At 35.3% G+C, this 22,744-nt stretch overlaps 1 protein-coding gene across 3 annotated transcripts in view; it reads right to left on the bottom strand.

Annotated features, from left to right (window-relative positions):
- CCDC18 (coiled-coil domain containing 18) overlaps positions 1–22,744 on the bottom strand; it is a 122,830-nt gene that overhangs the window by 30,771 nt on the left and 69,315 nt on the right. For all 3 annotated transcript variants that reach the window (XM_036026433.1, XM_036026434.1, XM_028511477.2), the window contains 7 exons: positions 20,825–20,988; positions 20,394–20,607; positions 16,043–16,142; positions 7,927–8,043; positions 6,417–6,560; positions 4,311–4,514; positions 1,926–2,063 (listed from right to left, as the gene is read on the bottom strand). In XM_036026433.1, the coding sequence (XP_035882326.1) occupies positions 1,926–2,063; positions 4,311–4,514; positions 6,417–6,560; positions 7,927–8,043; positions 16,043–16,142; positions 20,394–20,607; positions 20,825–20,988 (1,081 nt within the window). The remainder of the gene's footprint in view (positions 1–1,925; positions 2,064–4,310; positions 4,515–6,416; positions 6,561–7,926; positions 8,044–16,042; positions 16,143–20,393; positions 20,608–20,824; positions 20,989–22,744) is intronic.

The raw sequence follows: 22,744 nt of genomic DNA, 5'->3' as shown, positions 1-22,744 counted from the left end.
CCAGTGCTCAATCCACTGAGCCACACCAGCCAGGGCAAGAGCTGTTTTTAGTATCTATTCAGAATGCCATGCTGTTTGCATAATGAGAGGTCTCTTCCATTTATATCATGTTCTTATTTAGTGCTTTCATTCTTCTGTTGAATGGGTCTAACAGCTGTTCCACCATAAGGCTTACAAGAACAGGCATTTTGGGCTTGGCCAGAAAAGTATTGTACCTCAGTGCCTTCACACTTGACGGGCCTTGACACCACCCATAGTGGCTCCTGCACACATGCCTATATTACATATTTTTATGTCATACATATAAAAATTAGTACCAAATAGTATACAGGAATACTAGAACCAATTTTTATATTTCACTTTATGTATTATCTGCTTATAAATAATTTCAGGTTGCTTATAAAACTAAAAATAAAAAATGAATTAAAAATAAAAGTAGAATAGACACTATATAATAAAAGTGTAATGAATAGTCACTAGCAGACACCTGAGATGGATTATTACTAATGATCACTAAGTTGAGCAGCTAATATCAATTAAATAATTATGCTGAATCCAACAGCACCACACTTATCTCTAAAGACCAAACGTTGTAATCTCTTAGATTTAGCTTGCAAATGTGTTTTGTTTAGCAAACACCATGCTTTCAAATAGATCTGAATCTAAATGAATATAAGCAAGGCATGGTGACCACATGCCCAACCAATCCTTCAAAAGATGTTACCAAACTCCCTTGAAAGGTATTTTATATAAATGTATTTACAAGCCTTGCCACATAGAAAAATGCTGTATTAGAACTTCATAAGTAGTTTAGTTAGATTTTATACATAAATTTTAAACATTTTTTAAGGTATTATTTATTTACTTTTAGATAGAGGGGCAAGGAGGGAGAAAGAAAGACAGAGAAACATCAATGTGTGGTTGTCTCTTACATGCCCCCAACTGGGAACCTGGCCCATAACTCAGGCATGTGCCCTGACTGGGAACTAAACCAGCCACCTTTCGGTTTGCAAGCCGGGCACTCAGTCCACTGAGCCACACCAGCCAGGACTGATCTTATACATACATTTTATATAACATCTTCAGATGTAGTTATTAAAAATATAAGAAATACTATTCTACTTGATAATACTGCCCATTTCTATAAAGGCTCACACAGACTAATAGATAAAAAGCAGAGTATCAGGTTCTGGTATTGCCTCTCTAAGTTAATATCAGAACAAATGCTGGAAATTACAAAGCATTATAGATTAATGTCACACATCACACGAAAATGCTTATACTGGATTTTAAATACTCCAGTTAGTTCTGGCAAGTACTATTTTACTGTCAATAAAGATGATGATGATGATGATGATGATGATGATGATGATGATAAACCACACTTTGGTGTAAGAACTTTAATTGTATTAATTCATGTAATCCTCTATGAGATAGGTATCATTATTATATCCATTTTAGACAGAGATGTTAATTGCCCAAAGTCACGTAAGAGCTGACTGATGAGCTGAGATTTGTAACCAAGCTGCCTGGGCTCAAAAATTCAAGCTCTTAGCCCTGGCTGGCGTAGCTCAGTGGATTGAGCACGAGCTGCGAACCAAAATGTCACAGGTTCGATTCCCAGTCACGGTACATGTGTGGGCTGCAGACCATGACCCCCAGCAACCCCACACTGATGTTTCTCTCTCTTTCTCCCTCCCATTCCTCTCTAAAAAATAAATAAATAAAATCTTAAAAAAAAAAAAAGAAGAATTCAAGCTCTTAACCCCACAGTATATAGTTCACTGGATGTGAAATAAAAGTTAGATATGTAGGCTATGAGAAATAAAAACCACATTGTTATTCTATTATGAACACTTAAGAGCTAGATTTATACCCAACCCATTTCAGCAGGGTGTAATGGCAGAAATTAAAATTTTCTTTACCTCCAGATGATAAGCTTCTTTGAGAGATTCTACTTCTGCTGACAATTTCTTGATTTCTGCTTGCATGCTTGCTTCTAAATGAGCTTCACGTACTTGAGAAGCACCCAGTTCTTCAACTAAATGGTTTCCATGAGCTTCCTTAAAAATGACATATTAAGTAAAACTATATAATTTATTTATTTGGTTACTACAGCCAAGTCAATCTACTGTATTTACGAAAGTACTTTAATCTCTACTGTATTAATAAAGATTCATATACTAAATTAACTTTTTAAAGGTACACTTTAAAATCTAGACATTTAAGAAACTACTAATAGGAATATATTGGTTTATTGTTACTGTAAGTTCATTGATCAATGCTTTCTGTAAAACAAACTAATAACCACAGTATGCTGAACTTTGGCAGATAATAGTCTACTTTTAGGTATGCCCACACAATTTTGTTTACCAGAAATGCTATTTGTTTATCAAGAGTCAATTGTGTATTTATCCAAACCTATTTATGCTAATTGTGCTTATAACTGTAATAATGTCATTTTATTATACATTATGAACAGTCATGAAATATACAAGCAAAAGGAAAGTTTATATGCAAACTAAGTTATATGCTTTGAAAGCACTCAATAAATAAATCACAAACTTTTGCTCCTCATCAAGAAGCAGTCAAGATAGTTGTAAAATATTATAGGAAACCTCAAAAATATGAGATATACTGGTTTTCAAATGTTTTGTAATTCTTCCACTGTGTTTTTTTGACATCTACTTTCTTTTAATTTTTCAATTAGCATTGACATTCAATCTTATTTTACTTAGTTTCAGATATATAGCACATAGTAGTTAGACATTTATATAATTTACAAAGTGATCCCTCCAATAATTCTAATACCCACCTAGCACTATACATAATTATTACAATATTATTGACTATATTACCTATGCTTTACTTTATATTCCTGTGACTATTTTGTTACTACCATTTTGTACTTCTTAATCCCTTCACCTTTTCACCCAGCCCTCCAACACCCTTCTCATCTGGCAACTATCAGATTGTTCTCTGTATCTATGTGTCTGTTTTTGTTTTGTTTGTTCATTTGTTTTGTTCTTTAGATTCCATACATAAATGAAATCATATGGTATTTGTCTTTCTCTGTTTCTTCTTCAACTTTAAAGAAACCAAAATTGAAAACTATAGATGATGGAATATGAGTACGGTTTGTTCAAGAAAGACCAGGCAGAATTCTAATCTAAATAACCCTACCCATACACAAAGAACCAAGATTTGGTCCCACATTAAAAGATTAACATACAAATTTATATGTAGAGTTTGGGGGTTAAAATACAGTATTTTAAATAGTCATTTTCAATAATATTGCACATTCACTCATTTTTTGATTAATTGAGCTTATCAGATAAAATCAACTCTACTATACTTAGATACCATTGATACAGACAGAAGTGAGATAGAAGTAGATAGCATCCCTTCTCCTGGTAGACTCCCAAATACCTTATTAATTTAATAAAAATTCCCTAAATATTCTTTATTAGACTAACCGCCCAGAATGTAAATTATAAAACATTGTTAGGTTAATCAAAATTAAACATAAAAATACTTTAACTCCATTCCTATACTGAATTAGTAACCATAATAGAAAGCATATACAAAAAACCCCACAAGAACTTTTCTAGAATACCAATAAATATATTTTTCTCAAAGTCTGAGCAATCAATCCAAGTGTACCAATTTCAATATTTTTAAGCCAAGTTATTTACCTTCTACCAAATATTGTGCAGATAAAATATATAAATGTATTTATTTATTTATATTGTTGTTCAAGTACGTTGTTTCCATTTCCCCTCCACCACTCTCTCCTGTCCCACTCACCCTTAAAATTTATATTAGTGTTCTTGCTTTTTAAAAACACTATAACTCCCCAAGTTTTCTGGACTACACATTTCATAACAGTTGTAAATTTAAATCACCAGTTTTCACTTATATGAGTGCCTACAAATGTAAAAACTCTCACTCAAAAAAAGATTTATGAGCTTTATTTTTTCCTTCAAAGTGATAGCTTAAACTCACCTAAAAAGTCTGTAAGTGCTTTGTCACTCAATTTATTAAAAACTAATTATATTAGCCAAAACTCAGTTCTGAGGAACTTCCTAGCTACATTACAAAGCTATGCTAAATATAACACATTTTATTTTCTCTTTATATAACATAAAATTTACCACTTTGACCATTTTTAAGTGTATACTTTAGTGGCATTAAGTACATTCACAATGTTGTGCAACACTGGCTTTCACAAAAACTATATTCTACAGTTCAAAAAATGGTAAAATTTTTAAGATTTTCAGTAAGGTAAAATTATTTAAAATAGGGACTACCTTCTCTTTAAAGAGTTGCTTTATTTCCTCCAGTTCACTTGAAAGCCTTTCTATTTCTCTCTGTGCTTGGATTTGTTGACGATGAGCCTCCACCAATTCTGTATGAGAGCTCTGCATCTGCTCCCGGGTTAGCCTCAATTCTTGCTCCAAATCTATGGCCCCCTTATACTGAGTTGCAATGTATTGTTCCTGCTCTTTGATAACCTGAAATACACAAGGTATCTGTAAGTTTGGAAATGAAATGATACAAATGGCCAATATCTTATTTTTATTGTTTTAATAAGTGGCTTTACCCCTCCCAACTAAATCTCTATAAAATTTAATAGACAATAAATATTGTACACTGTGAAACTGATATTCAGAAAATGTTTTTTTACTTTTTTAATGACAAGAAAATAAATGTACTATAATAAATCTGGGATTCACTGGTATATTTTGCATGACTTTAATATGCAAGCTGTATAATCCTTTATTATTATGAATATCACATGACAAAACACACAATAATATAAAGAAAAAAGAAGTTAATATTTGATTATTCATGTCAAATACAGAAAATATATTAGCATGAATAACCAAAACTCACTGTTAATTCACATAGCTGGATTAAGATTATGACTTATTCCCTGTGAGGTAAAATGTGTCACCGAGACTGCTATTCTTTCTGAAATACTTTTATTTTACTCAATTAAATCCCTAGTATTGTTTTAGTCAGTGAAAAGTAAGTTAGTTCTAAATTAGCTTGATATGGTGGGAGGGTGGGTAATGACATTTGATTTTAGGAATGATAAGAAGGAAAGAAACCTGTACAAATCACTAGGACCCTGATGTCTAGAATGGGGGGCCCAGGGTCCAACTCTGTTGTATGTCAACACTTAATGACTCAATGACTGAGCCAGTAATAATATCTTTCCCCAATGGAGCCCAAACTTGTTCTCAGAGACCCTGCTTAATTTAATATATAATTCAACTAATATTTATTCATGCTTACTATGGGATATGTACTATTCCAGGTGTTGATACAAGAGTGAACATAGGAGACAGAGTGGCCCCCCCTTATGGATTTTATAGTCTATTGGAAGAGACAGATAATCAGTTAGTCAAATACAATAGAGAGCAATATGCAGGATCCAGCACATATAATGCTCCTTTTTTATTACATAGAAATCTTTTATTATAAAACCATAAGCATATAATTCTTTAACATAACAATATCACACTAAAGCACACCATATGACATTTTAGGTGAAATGTTCAAATTGCTGTCCATCTCATGCAAGACATTCATGTACATTACTAACACTCTCAGTGGCGTTACTTCTACTGGACCCTGTATAAAGTTTTAAAGTTGAGTATAGTATTTAAAAACAAGAGGAAGTACGTCTACAAGAGCTTTTATAAGCGATTTCAGTTTTGTTTTGTTTTTCAAGATCCATTTATTTATTTCTAAAAAGAGGGGAAGTGAGGGAGAAGGAGAGGGAAAGAAACATCGATGTGAGAGAGAAACATCGACTGGCTGCTTCTTGCATGCCCCCAACCTGGGACCTGGCCCACAACCAAAGAATGTGCCCTGACCAGTAATCAAACTGGAGACCTTTCAGTTCATGAGACAACATCCAACCCTTAAGCTACACCAGTCAGGGCAGGAATTTCAGATTTTTAAAAGCAAGTTGGTAAATGGATTCACAACTCAATACACATACAAACTAGTAATAATTCATCTGGCAACTCACTAGAATGTCATAATAAAATATTTAATAAGGTCAAAGAAACTAATAAGCATCAGGCCCAAATAATTAGCCTAAAAATATTTATGACACAGTTTCTGTATACTAAAACCAAGCAATTTAAAATATTAAATAAATAAAATAAAATAAAATAAAATAAAATATAAAGATTTGTCACAGGTTCAATTCCCAGTCAAGGTACATGCCTGGGTTGCAGGCCATGACCCCCAGCAACCGTACATTGATGTTTTTCTCTCTCTTTCTCCCCCCCTTCCCTCTCTAAAAATAAATAAATAAAATCTTTAAAAACATATAAAGATTTATATTGCTCTTCAGATCACGTACTACATGTTCCTTAGGAGGAAAATAATTTGCTCACACTTTCCATTTCTTTCATCTTTTGTTGTGTTCTTTCAGATTCCTTTTTCAGTTGACTGATCTCCTGGTCATTTTGTAGTGTTATAAACTCTTTTTCTCGGAGCTGATCTTTGGCGTTTTGCAATTTTTCATTCAAATTTTCTATCTGAATTTTAAACAGAACAATATTAATATAACTAAATATAAAAATGTTTTTTAAGACAATTGCAACTTAGATATAAATGTCAGAATTCTTGTGCCTAATAAGATGCTTATATATATACCTAACTATGCTAAAAGAGATGAAGATCAATCATATTTGTATAACAAAAGAAAATTAGGGCACATTAAAACAGCAAATGTTACATGGCCTTTAAAAAAGGTTTATAGGTACTATGTGCATGAGGTAAAACATATGATTAGTGAAAAAGTCCACTTTGCACTGTGTTCCTTCCTTCGCCACAACCAGTTAACAGAATTACCTGCAAATTCTTTCAGACATATGTTATACATATTCAGACATGCACACATTATAAGTTTGTGGACACAATGACCCAATAAAAACTGCATTCAAAATAACACTAAGAGGGTAGTCACCAAAGGCTAGGGAGTGGAAGAAATATTGAAATGTTGGTTACAGGGTACAAAATTACAGTTATGCAAGATGAATTAAGTTCTGGAGATCTAATATAAAGCATTTTGACTATAGTTAATAATATTGTATAGCATACTTGAGATTTGCTAAGAGAATACATCTTAAATGTTGTCACCAAAATAAAAACAAAAAAACAAAGAAACCTAAGTAAAGTGAAGATACGTTAATAAGCTTGATTATGTAATTATTTCACAATGTATATGTCTATCAAACATCATGTGCCACACCTTAAATATATGCCATTTTTGAAATATTTTACTTATTTTTTAAAAGATTTATTTATTTATTTATTTATTTAGAGGGAAGGGAGGGAGAAAGAGAGAAACATCAATGTGTGGTTGCTAGGGGCCATGGCCCACAACCCAGGCATGTGCCCTGACTGGGAATTGAACCTGCAACACTTTGGTTCACAGCCCGTGCTCAATCCACTGAGCTACGCCAGCCAGGGCTTAAATACTTTATTTATTTTTATATAGAGGGGAAGGGAGGAAGAAAGAGAAGGAAAGAAACATGGATGTGTGGTTGTCTCTCACAGGCGCCCAACTAGGTACCTGGCCCACAACCCAGTCATGTGCTTTGACTGAGAATTGAACCAACGACCATTTGGTTTACAGGCCAGTACTGGTTCATGGGCCAGAGCTCAATCCACTGAGCCACACCAGCCAGGGCAATATGTGCAATTTTTATTTGTCAGTAATACCTTAATAAAACTGGGAAAAATATTAAGAGGAGAAAAAGAAACATAAAGTAGCATGTACAAGATACTTACAATTTTTCTTACACATAGTCTATTAAAAAACCATGTTATATGAATAATGGATGCTTAAAGTGAAGAATTTTTTAAAACAAATTAAAAGAAGTAATTTTTATAATTAACCTGTTTGTTGCATTCTTTAATTTCCAATTCTGATTTTTCCAGGGTACCCTCTAATTTAATTATTTTCTGTTCCATTTCTCCTCTGTGCTCACGAATAGTCATATCCAAATGTGTAACCTAAATACAAAAGTAACATTAAACTGTTATTCAATTTTATTCTAATGTGGAAAATGATATGCTTTGAATGTTTTAGAATAATTTATAGTGGGTATAAATGAAACAAATTCATGTCAAATAAATTATTAAAAATAAGAAAAATAATTATTGTTTACGAATACTGGATCTTGAGTCTTATATATATTATAAAAACTTAAACAAAAATTATGTTTATAAATGAAAAAATGATTCAGACTTCATTTTATGCCAGATAAAAGCAGCTAAATACAATACAATATAAAAATTGTGAAATGCAGCAAAAGCAAATACTTGGAGGAAATTTACAGCATTAAATGCATGTATCAGAAAAGAAAAATGATCTAAAATCAATCATCTAAACTTCTACCTTGGGAAACTAGAAAAAGAAGAGCAAATTAAATACAAAGTAAACAGAAGGAAAGAAATATTATGAATTAGAGCAGGAATCAGTGAAATTAAAATTAGGAAATCAATGGAGAAAAATCAACAAAATCAAAAGCTATTTCTTTGAAAAGATCAATAAAATTGACAAGTAACTAACCAAGCTAAAAAAAAGAGACATAAATTGCTAATTCAGAAATGAAAAAGGAGACATTATTATAAATCTCATGGACATTGAAAAAAATAAAGGAATACTATTAACAACTCTCTGTCCATGAATTTAATAAAACTAGATGAAAAAAATTAACAACCTTGAAAATGGCAACATAAGCAGACATGGCTCACCTCTTCACACAACCACATCAAAATTACAACTAAAATAGAGAATAAACATCACTCAAGAATGTCAGAAATCAAGCTGAGAAGTCTAACAATTATGGAATTGAAGAAACCACACCCATCCAGACTGGTAGGAGGGGTGCGGACACCAAACAGGCTGGGCCCACACCCACATGGATAAAAACTGGGGAGGGATATCTCAGGAATGAGGAGTCCCAGACCCACACCAGGCCCCCTAGCCCAGGAATTTAGGGCCAGGAAGATAAGTTCCACAATTTCTGGCTGCAAAAACCAGCAGGGATTGAGTAGATGAAGGAGGCTGCCCTAAGTAGTTCCTCTTAAGGAACCCACACATGGACTCACTTACTCAACTCACTTCCTCTGAGCTCCAGCACAGGGTGGCAGCTTGAAGGGCACCAGTGGTATACAGGGAGAGACTGGAGTGTCTGGCACTGGGGCAAGCAGAGGCCACTGTCCCTTTGCTGAGCCCTCCCTGCACAGAGCCAGAAGGCTAGTACCATATCTGAGACTCCATCAACCTGGCTAACACTGTGTGACCCACCTTGGAGGTCCACAGAGGCTCTACCCCACCCAATTTATGGGCATACCCAAGCTACTTTTCCATAAGAATAGATGGTCTTGGCTCCTAAATTCTATCAAACAAGAAATAGCTGGTTTTAGTGAGCCCTAGCCGCAGCCAGATTAGAGTCACAGCTTGGCTTCACCTGGGAATCTCCAAGCCTAGCACAAGCAGCATCCATTTCAGATTGCTTCTCAGGCAGGGTATCCTGGGAAAAACACAGGTGGGGTCTGACCTTGGTCTGCACCACCCAGGAAACCTCAAGGCCAACACACCCAGTGTAGAACTACAGATCATGTTGGAGCACCACAACCCTGCCCCTGCACAACTGATCCTTCACAGAGGGTGGAGGTTGGTCATCAGTAGTCACAGCCAGTCCTTGCAGCTGACTGGCCTAGGTTAAATCTCTCCCATTGGCCTGCCAAGAGCAACCAAGGCTCTAGTACAAGAGGAGGGTGTACTCACCCCACAAAAAGGATGCACCTCAAGTACCCAGCTTGGGTGACAGGAGAGGCTGTGCCACTGGACCCTACAGGGCACCTACTACATTAGGCCATACTACCAAGACACGGAGTCGGAGCAGCTCTACCTAATATATACAAACAAACACAGGCAGGCTGCCAAAACGAGGAGACAAAGAAACATGGCCCAAATGAAAGAACAGATCAAAACTCCAGAAAAAGAGCTAAACAAAATGGAGATAAGCAATCTAGCAGATGCACAGTTAAAAACACTGCTTATAAGGATGCTCAAGGAACATCATGAGGACCTCAACAGCATAAAAGAGATCCAGTTAGAAATGAAGAATACACTAACTGAAATAAGGAACAATTTATATGGAAACAACAGTAAAATGGGTGAAGCCAGGAATCAAATCAATGATTTGGAACATAAGGAAGCAAAAAACAACCATGCAGAACAAGAAGAAAAAAGAATCCAAAACAATGAGGATAGTACAAACAGCCTCTGGGACAACTTTAAGAGGTCCAGAATTTGCCTCACAGGGGTGCCATAAAGAGAAGAGAAAGAGCAAAAAATTGGAAATCTATCTGAAAAAAACCTTCTCTAAGCACAGAGAATCCCAATTATGAAGAATGCAAAAATGTAAAAAGGTCCACCCCAAGACATCATTATTAAAAGGCCAAAGGTTAAAGATAAAGAGAGACTCTTAAAAGCAAGAGAAAAGAAGTTAGTTACTGGAAGACTGCCAGATGGAAGGGGAAAGGGGGGTTTTGGGTGAAGAGGTAAGAGGATTAAGAAGTACAAATAGGTAGTTACAGAATAGCCCTGGAGGTGTAAAGTACAGTATGGGAAATGGAGTAGGCAAAGAACTTATCCATATGACCTGTGGATGTGAACAATAGTCAGGGGATTGCCTGAGGGAGTTGGGGGTGCTAGGTGGAAAGGACAAATGGGGAAAAATCAGAATAACTACAATAGCATAGTCAATAAAATATAATTGTTTAAAAAACTAGATGACCCTGAATGGTGTGGCTCAGTGGATTGAGTGCCAGCCTATGAATCAAAGGGTCGCTGGTTTGATTCCCAGTCAGGCCAGGTCTCCAGTGGGGGTGTGTGAGGGGCAACCACACATTGATGTTTCTCTCCCCCTCTTTTGCTCCTCCTGCCCCTCTCTCTAAAAAATAAACAAAATCTTAAAAAAAAACTAGACAAAAAAAGAACCATTACTTGGAAGACACATACTGCCAAAACTCACACAAAAAGTAAACAATCTATTAAAGATACTGAATCAACGATTAATAACTTTTCAAAACAAAGCACCAGGCCCAGATAGGTGCACTGGTATATATGAATTCTATCATACAGTTAAGGAAGAAATTATAATAATCCCCTACAATCTTGTTCAGAGACAGAAGCAGAAGAAATACTTCCTAAATCATTCTGTGAGGCCCTCATTACCCTGATGCCAAATAAGACAAAGACATTATTAGGAGAGAAGGTTATAGACCAACATCTTTCATGAGCATAATTGTAAAATTCTCAACATAATATTACCAAATCACAGCCAACAAAGTATAAGAAAAATTATATACCCCAACAAGTGGGATTTATTCTATGTATCAAAAGCTGGTTCAAAATTTGAAAATCATTTAATGCTAAATAAGTACTTGACAAAATCCAATACCCAATCATGATAAGAATTTTTGGTAAACTAGAAATAGAGGATACCTTCCTCAACTTGATAAAAAAATCTACAAAAAACTCAACAGCTAATATTATATTTAATGGTGAGAAGAACTTTAAGCTTTCCCACTAAGACCAAATAAATACAAGGCAAAATTATTCCCTATGACCAGTATTTTCAACATTGTATTAGAAATCTTAGCTAATGCAAAAAGACAAGTAAAGGAAATAAAAGGTATACATATTGGTAAGGAAGACATAAAACTGTCTGTGTTTGCAGAGAACATGATCATCTAGGTAGAAAAATCCAAAAAATTTAACAAAAAGTTTCTGGAACTAATAAGCAATTATAGCAGGGTTTAGGGTATGAAGTTACTACACTAAAGCCAATTGTTGTCCTATAAACTAGCATGAACAAGAGGAATCTGAAATTATACTAGCAACCCCACAAAAGAACTGCTTAGGTATAAATCTAACAAAATATACAAGATCTATATAAGGAAAACTACAAAAATCCAACACAAGAAATCAAAGAATTAAATAAATGGAGAAAGAATCCATGTTCATGGGTAGAAAGACTCGATAATATCAAGATATCAGTTCTTCCCAATTTGATCTACAAATGCAAGGAAATCTCAATCAAAACCCCAGCAAGTTATTTTGTGTCTACCAACAAACGGATTCTAAAGTTTATATGGAGAGTCAAAATACTAAGAATAGCCAACACAATATTGAAAGAGAATAACAAAGTTGGAGGACTGATGTTACCTGACTTCAAGGCTTACTACTACAAAGCTAACTAATTAGGAAAATGTGGTACTGGTGAATGGAACAGAATAGAGAACACAGACACAAACATACATAAATATAATCAATTGATCTTTGACAAAGGAGCAAAGCCAATACAATGGAAAAAGATATTCTTTTCAACAAATGGGGCTGGATTAAGTGGACATCCACATAAAAAAAAAAAAAAAGGAATCCAGACACAGACATTACACCTGTCACAAAAATTAATACAAAATGGATTACATACCAAAATGTAAAATGCAAAACTATAAAACTCCTAAGATAACACAGAAGAAAGCCAAGATGACCTTGGGTACAGCTATAATTTTTTAAATGACACACCAAAGCACAATCCATGAAAGAAATAATTGATGAGATGGACTTCATCAAAATGAAAAAATTTTACTCTGTGAAAGTTAATTTCCAAAGAATGAGAAGAAAAAAACACACGCTAAGAGAAAATATTTACAAAAGACAAATCTGATATAGGACTGGTATCCAAAATATACACAGAACTCTTAAAACTCAACAACAGAAAAAACCAATCCACCCAATTAAAAAATAAAAGACACCTTACCAAAGAAGATAAACAGTTGGCAAATAAGCTGAGAAAATGCTACTCCATACCATGTCGTTAGGGGAACAGAAATTAAAACAAGGAGCTATTAGTACACTAACACTCAACATTAGCCAGCATGTGTAGAAACAGGAGCGCTCATTCATTGCTGGTGGGAATGCAAAATGGTACAGCCACTTTGGAAGGCAGTTTGGAAGTGTCTTACAAAATTAAACATATACTTACCACATGATCCAGCAATCACTCTCCTTTGTATTTACCCAAAGGAGTTGAAAACTTATTCTTACACAAAAAGCTACACATGAATGTTTATAGCAGCTTCATTTATAATTGCCAAAACTTGGAAGAAACCAAGACAGCCTTCAATAGGAGAAAACAAATAAATTAGCTGCAGTATATCCGGAATATGGAACATTATTTAGTAATAAAAAGAAATGAACCATCAAGGTAAGAAATGACATGGAGGAACCTTAAACACATATTACCAACTTTTCAGATTACTAACTAATCTGAAAAGGCTACGTGCTATGATTCAAAGCATGTGTGTGATATTCTGGAATAGGAAAAACTATTGAGACAGTAAAAAGATCAGTGGTTGTTAGGACTGAGGGAAGAGAAAGAGGAATGAATAGGTGGATCACAGAAGTTTGTAGTGTAGTGAAAACACTATAATGGTGGACAACTACCATATGTTCCTTCTGTGGAATGTGCAACACCAAGAGTAATATAGATTCTGGACTCTGGGAGATTATGATGCATCAACGTAGGTTCACAACTGTAACAAATGCACTACCTGTGGTGGAAAGTGTTGATAATGGGGATGGTTGCACATTTGTGGGGGTAGGTCATACATAAGAAATATCTGTACCTTCTGCTCAATCTTTCTGTGAACCAAACACTGCTGTAAATAGTAAAGTCTTTTAAAAAGATGATAATAAATAATACCTTCTGAATATTTTTGCTCCTCTAACAAATACTAGTTGAGCAAGAAATTCCTTTAGTCCCATTTTTCTGATATACAGTAATAAACAGATCAAAAGGTTCAGATGCTAAGGTAACTTTCATTCTCAAAAATTCACTTGCTGTAAAAAATAGCAAGATAAAGAAAGATGACATATTTTTAATTTTTCTAAAGTATTTATGTGGAAAAACCCCAAATGTTATAAAAAGTCCATCTACCAAAATATGTGACCTGTGAAACACTGTGTGATTGTATTTTAACAGAAAATTTCACTAAAATATAATTAATAAGACTAGCGGCCAAGAGGTAGGTGTAGGTAGGTATACTTTGCCTCCTCACACAATCAAAAGAAGGACAACAAATTTAAAAACAAAAAATAACCAGAATTGCCAGAAAACAAAACTGTATGGAAGTCCAACAACCAAGAAGTTGAAGAAGAAACATTCATCCAGACTGGTAGGAGGGGCAGAGAGGACACACAGCAAGACCAAGGCTGGAGGATGAGGTGGGTGAGGTGGTGGGTGGGGAAGCAAGCAAATAAACCAGGAGGAACAAATGGGGAGAGACACAGACCATACAACCCAGGGTTCTCTTGCAGGGAAATAAAGCCTCCAACCTCTGACTGAAAAAAACCTGTGGGGGTTGCAGTGGTGGGAGAAACTCCCAACCTCAAAGGAGAGTTCACTGGAGAGACCCACAGGGTCCTAGAACATACACAAGCCCACTAGCCTGGGAATAAGCACCAGAAGGGCACAATTTGCTTGTGGGTGGCAAGGGAAGTGACTAAAAGCCAGTGGAGAGAGCTGAGCAAGGGGCATTGTTCCCTCTAGGACCCCTCCCCTACATACAGCAGCACAATGTAGCAAAGTAGGTTGCTCTGCCCTGGAGAATACCTAAGGCTTTACCACTCACTATGTAACAGGCATGCCCAGACAAAAAAGTATGGCCCAAATGAAATAACTAGATCAAAACTCCAAAATTAGAACTAAGCAATGAAGAGATAGTCAACCTAGCAGATGCACAGTTCAAAAGACTGGTAGTCAGGACACTTACAGAAATGGTTCAGTATGGTTGTAAAATAGAGCAAAAAGTGAAGGCTATGAAAAGTGAAGTAAAGAAAAATGTACAGGGAACCAACAGTGATGGGAAAGAAACCGAGACTCAAATCAATGATCTGGACCAGAAGGAAGAAAGAAACATTCAACCAGAACAGAATGAAGAAATAAGAATTCAAAAAAAGGAGGAGTGGCTTAGGACCTCCAGGACAACTTTACACATTCCATCATCCGAATCATAGGGTATCAGAAGGAGAAGAGGAAGAGCAGGAAATTGAAAATTTATTTGAAGAAATAATGAAGAACTTCACTAATCTGACAAAGGAAATAGATTTCCAGGAAGTCCAGGAAGCTCAGAGAGTCCCAAAGAAGTTGGACCCAAGGAAACACACAAGGCACATCATAATTACATTAGCCAAGATTAAAATGAAGAAGAGAATCTTAAAAGCAGCAAGAGAAAAGGAGATAGTTACCTACAAAGAAGTTCCCGTAAGACTGTCAGCTGATTTGTCAAAAGAAACCTTACAGGCAAGAAGGGGCTGGAAAGAAGTATTCCAAGTCATGAAAGGCAAGGACCTATATCCAAGATTGCTCTATCCAGCAAAGCTAGCATTTAGAATGGAAGGGCAGATAAAGTGCTTCTCAGATAAGGTCAAGTTAAAGGAGTTCATCATCACCAAGCCCTTATTTTATAAAATGTCAAAGGGACTTATCAAAGAAAAAGAAGATGATCAAAAATATGAACAATAAAATGATAACAATCTCACAGCTATCAACAACTGAACCTAAAAAACAAAAATAAAAACTAAGCAAACAACTAGAACTAAGCAAACAACTCCACAGAAATGGAGATCACATGGAGGGTTATCAGTGGGGAGGGGAAGAGGAAAGAATGGGGGAGAAAGTACAGGGAATAAGAAGCATAATTGTCAGTGCAAAATAGACAAGGGGAGGTAAGAACAGTATGGGAAATGGAGAAGCCGAAAAACTTATGTATACAACCCATGACATGAACTAAGGGGGGGGGGGGGCTGGTAATGCTGGTGGGAGGTGCAGTGCAGGGTGGAGGGGAATAAAGGGGAGAAAAAATGGGACAACTGTAATAGCATGATCAATAAAATATATTTAAAGTATATATAATTAATAAAACCAACTTGAGCTGCTCTTTGCTTTAGCTCCCAATTTCTCTCCTTAAGTGCCTGATCCATTTCAAGGAGTTCTTGCTTTTTATCTTCAATCTCCATCTTGCATTCCCTGAAATTTATCAAAGAAAAGATCAAAGCATATATCAGAAATATTATAGTTTTTAGAAATTAAGTCAACTGGGTTAACTCTCATGTCAGTTAAAAGTGATAGCATATATGTAATTATTTCAAATTGAAAGGGCCCAAATTAAAGGAATAATGTATAGGAAAAATAGTTGATATTAATATAATTAGTTTAATAGAGTACCCTAAAAAAGCAAAAGGTAACTTAAATTCTACTATTATAGACAACTTAAGCTAAATGTAAAGCACTCCCAGGAAATTAGATTGAATTAAAAGAATTTAAAATACATACCCATAGTTTTTCATCTACAGATCAAGGGAATGTTTGAAAGTCTTTTCTATATAATAACTATGAGTTTATTACAATTGAATGAGGCATTTATCTCGAGGTTGGTATCCCTGATACCCACAGCGCAGTAAATAACTGATGTATTTCTCAAAATAAAATTTTACTCAAAATGATGGCTTACATATAGTGATATAATGAAGTCTACTATCAAAATATTTTTATAAATAGAAATAAATATATTTCATATAATTTTATTTTATGTAGATTTTATAAATTCCCATCCTCCTAAAACTCTTACATACAATTTTGCATTATAAAAATGCTTAGTACAACACAATTTTAAGATTTCTACTACTCTGAAGCCTGCGATCAGAGAATTTTTTTTATTTTATTTTAATCATTGTTCAAATATAGTTTTCTCCCTTTTACTCCCAATCCAGCCCCCCCCTCCCAACCCTCCCCACTTCCCTCCCATTACCACCCTCCTCCTAGTTTTTATCCATGTGTCCTTTAAGTTTGTTCCCGTGAACCCTTCCCAATGTCCCCTGAAATTCCCTCTTCTCTCCCCTGTGGTCACTGTCAGCCTGTCCTCTATTTCAGTGTCTTTGGTTATATTTTGCTTGTTTCTTTGTTTTGTTGTTTAGGTTCCTGTTAAAGGTGAGATCATATGGTATTTGTCTTTCACTGCCTGGCTTGTTTCACTTAGCATAATGTTTTCCAGCTCCATCCAAGCTGTTGTGAAGGGTAGGAGCTCCTTCTTTCTTTCTGCTGCATAGAATTCCATTGTGTAAATGTACCATAGTTTTTTGATACATTCATTTACTGATGGGCATCTTGGTGCGATCAGAGAATTTTAACTTGAACTCTAAGTTCTGATATGACAAAGCCTGAAAATGGTGTGTTGAGCTCAAAAATCTTCAAATGATTTTCCAGTCTTAAATATGAAACAATACTGAATAAAGGTACTCATTTTAAAAAATAGATTCTGAACTTCTTTAATGAGATGTTTATTATTCTCCTAAGTTAAAAGTTATAAAATACAAGACTAAATTAATATTCTAAATGTGATATGAAATTAATTCTAATGATAACTGTAACTGCTGTCTATGCAAATAATTGAGTTTCTAAAATTAAGCTATTAGCTAAAACTTCAGATTTCATTTTTACATTTTTCATCCAATCATTCACTTAACCATTTACCAAGTATTTACTGGATGCTTCCCCTATGTCCGGGTTCTATGTACTGTGGACTTCATAGTAAACAACATAGATGTCCTTTATCACATCGATCTTGATAGGTAATAAATAATAAACAACTCAACAAGAAAGATGCAAATCACAATACAAAGTGCTATGTTAGGGCATTAAATACTAACAAAATAGTAACTGGGTGGCTACTTTGGAGTAGGTGGCCAGGGAAGGGCCCTTTGAGGTAATGTGAAGGGCAAGAAGCTAGTCATAAAACCATTCTTTTCAGGCCACAGAAACAGCTGTGGCAAGTAGGAGGGTGGGGGAAAAACTTGGTAAGGAAAATAAAAAGGCCATGCCCTGGATGGTGTGGCTCAATTAGTTGGAGTTCTGTCCCGTAAACCAAAAGGTCGCAGGTTCAATATCCAGTCAAGGCACAAGGTTGAGAATTCAGTCCCTGGTCAGGACACATGTGGAAAGCAACCCATCAATGTTTCTCTCATATGGATGTTTCTCTCTGTCCCCCCTCCCTCTCTCTCTGGAATCAATAAATATATCCTTAGGTGAGAATTTAAAATAATACTAATAATAATATAAATAAGTAAGTAAATACATAAATAAGTAAGTAGGCAGGCCAAGAAGGAGAACAGTATGAAATGAGGTAGGGAAGTAGACAGGAACCTTGTCATATAGGATTTTGTATTCCAGAAATAAGGAGCTTGAATTTTTTAAAAATCATGCATACAAGAGTTACCCTTTTAACCACTTTAAACAATTCAGTTACATTAAGTACATTCACAGTGTTGTTACCATCAGCACTATCTATTTCTAATACTTCTTTATCACTTCAAATGAAAATTCCATATCTGTTTGTAGTTATTTTCTATCCCCCCCCCCAGTTCCTGGGAACAGCTAATCTGCCTTCTATCACCATAGATGTGTGAATTCTTGATATTTTATATAAATGGAATTATGTAGTATGCATCTGGTTTCTTTCATTCAGCATAATGTTTTCAAGGTTCATCCATGTGTAGCATATATCAGTACTTTGTTTTCATGGCTGAATAATATTCCTTACATGATATACCACCACATTGTGTTTATCCACTTAACTATTAATGAACATTTGGGTTGTTTCCACTTAGTAGCTATTGTGAAGAACTGCTATGAACATCTGTGTAAAATTTTTGTTTGAACACCTGTTTTCAATTATTTCTAGGTACGTATCTAAGGGTGAAATTACTAAGTTATATAATAATTCCATGTGTAACTTATTAATGAACTGCCAAACTGTTTTGTGCAATAGCTATACCATTTTAGTTTCCCACCAGCAATGTATAAGGGTTCCAATTTCTCCACCCGCTTTCTAGTACTTGTTATTTTCTGTTCTGGTTTTTGTTTGTTTTTATTATGGCCATTCATACATTATGGTTTAAGTGATATTTCATTGTGGCTTTAATTTATATTTCCCAAATAGCTTGGGTGCTATTCTGAATCGTTTAGAAAGCCATTAGAAGGTTTAATTAGGGAAGTAGTATGATCTGATTGATGTTTTAAATCATAAACTTAAAACCATTCTGAGGAGAACAGGTTGTGGGGAGGGTCAAGAATTTAAACTGGGAAACCAGTTGGGAAGTCACAGAAACAGACCAGGTAAGAGACGATGATGACTTCTGCTAAGGTGGTAATAGAAAAGAGGCCAAGAAATCAATGGATTTCAGAATATATTTTGGAAACAGAATTGACATGACTAATAGATTAAATTTTATAAAAAAGGAGGGCAAGTGATAAAATAATCATAGATTTTTGGTTAAAGCTATTATATAATACCGAGAGAGGAAGGGCAAGGAAAAACATGAGTTTTGTTTTGGCCAAGCTTAAGAAGCCTCTTAAAAATATCAAAGTCGAGATAACAAGACATTAGATATTTGAGTCTGGAGTTTGGGAAATAGGTTATTACTGGAGATAGGGGTTTGAAAGTCTGACACATACTATTTAAAGTTACATGAAATTTACTAAAAATGATTTTGTGGGTAGAAAAAAGAAAGATGCCCTACAATAAATCATGAGACACATTTAAGTTTTGGGGTCATCTTACTGCTCTCTACCCTATTCTGTCATTCCACATTTCACATTCTGGATTGGAATTCTGTTTTCCTTTTCAGAATCTATTTCCCAACCTTTGGATCTGGTCTGGTCTCCATCTCCACTCACCATACATGTGGTGAACTTAGCTGCTAACCTAAGAACTTTAGATTTTAGAGTTGGACAGACTTGTGTTTAATTCTCTTCTCCGAACACTCTATCTTCTTTGGATATTTTACTTAATTTTCCAAAGCCTCTGTTTTCTCAAGGGTAAAAACGTGATGTATGTACCTGAAAGGTTTGTTATAAAGAAATGAATAAGATCATATATGAAGTCCCTGGAGTAGTACTGGCACAAATAATGGCTTAATACAAAGAACAATACTGTTATTATTAATATTACTTTGCTGTTAAACACTGCTGTATGCTAGCCCAATCACATTTTTAACCACTATAGAATATAGGAGTGGGCCAGTGTAAAATGGTCCAAAGGCTAAAGATAAAATATTAGCTAACAGCAGTTACTGCATTTATTAGGTGGTGCATGGGAACAGGCTGACTGAGAAGTTCAGACATCTAGAATTTAACAACAAACTTTATTGTATGACCCAAAGATTCAGAATAATAAAGTGAAATACTTGTAATTGTGGTATCATTTCTTTGTATTTAACTGACCTAAGTTCAGCTGTGAGATCCTTTATAGTGGTGTATTTTTCCTCTAACGATAACTGAGCCTTCTGTAGCACATCTCTCAATTCCTGGAGTTGTCTTAAAGTACTTTTTAATTCTCCATGAGCATTTTGTAGTTCAGCCTCTAGTACTTCCCGTTTCTGCAAGGTTTCTGTTAGTTCAGTTTCAGTGTGGTGCTGTAACTTTTCTAACTCCTTAACTGTTAAGACAAGAGAATAATTTTGGAACTATATATAAACCATTTATTAATAAGAAATTTGTAAATAATTAGGAATATCCAACTTTATTCATCTATCAGAGGCAAGATATTGACTATTCATTGTCCCTTTCAACTCCATTGTCCCAAATTCTTACTTTAGTCTACTTCTTTAAATATAAATACAAAGGCAGTAAGGCTCAGCGAACCTGTTGCTTACCAGCATTTGTTTTCTTCTCTAGTTCTGTCCTTGTCTGTTCTAAGATCATGTCTAACTGAGAGACATGCATTGCCTTATTTTCTCCATCTCGTTTTAGGTACATTACTTCTTTTTCCATTTTAGACAGCTCTTCTTTGTATTGATCCATCTCAAGTTTTACTTGTCTAATTAAAAAGAAAAAATAAAACATGATAATTCAAAAACTTAAAAACCAACTGATTGTCTCTGACTAAACAAAGACTTCCAGTTATATAAGGACAAATATCAGCAAAATGTCTAGTCAGAATCTCAAATCACTTATTTTATTGTTAAATGTTCAACTTAAAGATTGTAATTCTGCACCAATTACATACCGCTAAATATAACTGTACTACCTAGCAGTATTTAGCAAGGTTAGCATTCTTTTTTTCTTTTTTTTTAATCCTCACTGAGGACATGCCTGTTGATTTGAGAGAGAAGGGGGGTGAGGGAGATAGGGGAAAAAAAAACATCAATCAGTTGCCTATCCCATGTGCACAGCCTGACCGTGAACCAAACCATAACCTGAGCATGTGCACTGACCAGGAATGGAACCCGCAATCCTTTGGTTTATGAAACAGTGCTCCAACCAACTGAACAGCACTGGTCAGGGCTAGCATTTTTTTCAACCTAACTATAATGAACTTTTATAAAGCTGTACAGGGATTGAGAATATCCATAAAGAGGTGTCTCATTCATCTGTAAATTCTACAATCTGGAACACAGAAAATAAAGAACCAATAATCAAAATATTTGTCACTGAGACCACACTATTCATCGGAGAGCAAAATCAGTCATTTTACTCAGGCATTTCCTTTTTTTAAGTATATTTTATTGATTATGCTGCTACAGTTGTACCATGTTTTTCTCCCCCTTTATTTCCCTCCACTCTGCACCCCCTACCCCCAGCATCCACCCCCTTTAGTTCATGTCCATGGGTCGTAGATACAAGTTCTTTGGCTTCTACATTTCCTATACCACATTTAACCTCCCACTGTTTATTTTGTACCTACCAATCATACTTCTTTTTCCCTGAACCTTTTCCCCCATTTCCCCCCTTCCTCCTCCCTGCTGATAACTCTCCATATGATCTCCATTTCTGCGACTCTGCTCCTGTTCAGGTTGTTGGCTTAGTTTGTTTTTGTTGTTGTTTCTTAGGTTCAGGTGTTGGTACTTATGAGTTTGTTGTCATTTTAATGTTCATAGTTTTGATCTTCTTCTTCTTAGGTAAACCCCTTTAACATTTCATATAAGGGCTTGGTAAGCACTTTATCTGCCCTTCCATTCTAAATAATAGCTTTACTGGAGAGAATAATCTTGGATACAGATTCTTGTCTTTCATGACTTTGAATACTTCTTTCTAGTCCCTTCTTGCCTCTAAGGCAACCGAGAAACTCAAAAAAGAAACTCTCAGTTTCTTTTGAGAAATCAGCTGAAAGTCTATAGGAACTCCTTTGTAAGTAACTGTCTCCTTTTCTCTTGCTGCTTTCAAGATTCTCTCCTACCCTGGCTGGTGTAGCTCAGTGGACTGAGTGCAGGCCTGTGAACCAAAGGATTGCCGGTTCAATTCCCAGTCAGGGCACATGCCTGGGTTGCAGGCCAGGTCCCCCAGTAAGGGGCATGCCAGAAGCAATCACACATTGATGTTTGTCTCCCTCTCTTTCTTCCTCCCTCCCTTCCCCTCTTTCTACAATAAATAATTAAAACTTTTTTTTAAAAAGATTCTCTCCTTATCTTTAATTTTGTGTTAACTTATGATGTGTCTTGATGTGTTCCTCCTTGGGTCCAACTTCTTTGGGACTCTCTGAGCTTCCTGGAAGTCTATTTCCTTTGCCAGATTACAGTAGTTCTCCTTCTTTATTTTTTCACATAAGTTTTCAATATTTTTCTCTTCCTCTTTTC

This window comes from Phyllostomus discolor, chromosome 5 (genome assembly GCF_004126475.2).
Source record: "Phyllostomus discolor isolate MPI-MPIP mPhyDis1 chromosome 5, mPhyDis1.pri.v3, whole genome shotgun sequence".
Lineage (NCBI taxonomy): Eukaryota > Metazoa > Chordata > Mammalia > Chiroptera > Phyllostomidae > Phyllostomus > Phyllostomus discolor.
This window is presented reverse-complemented; position numbering and strand designations above follow the sequence as displayed.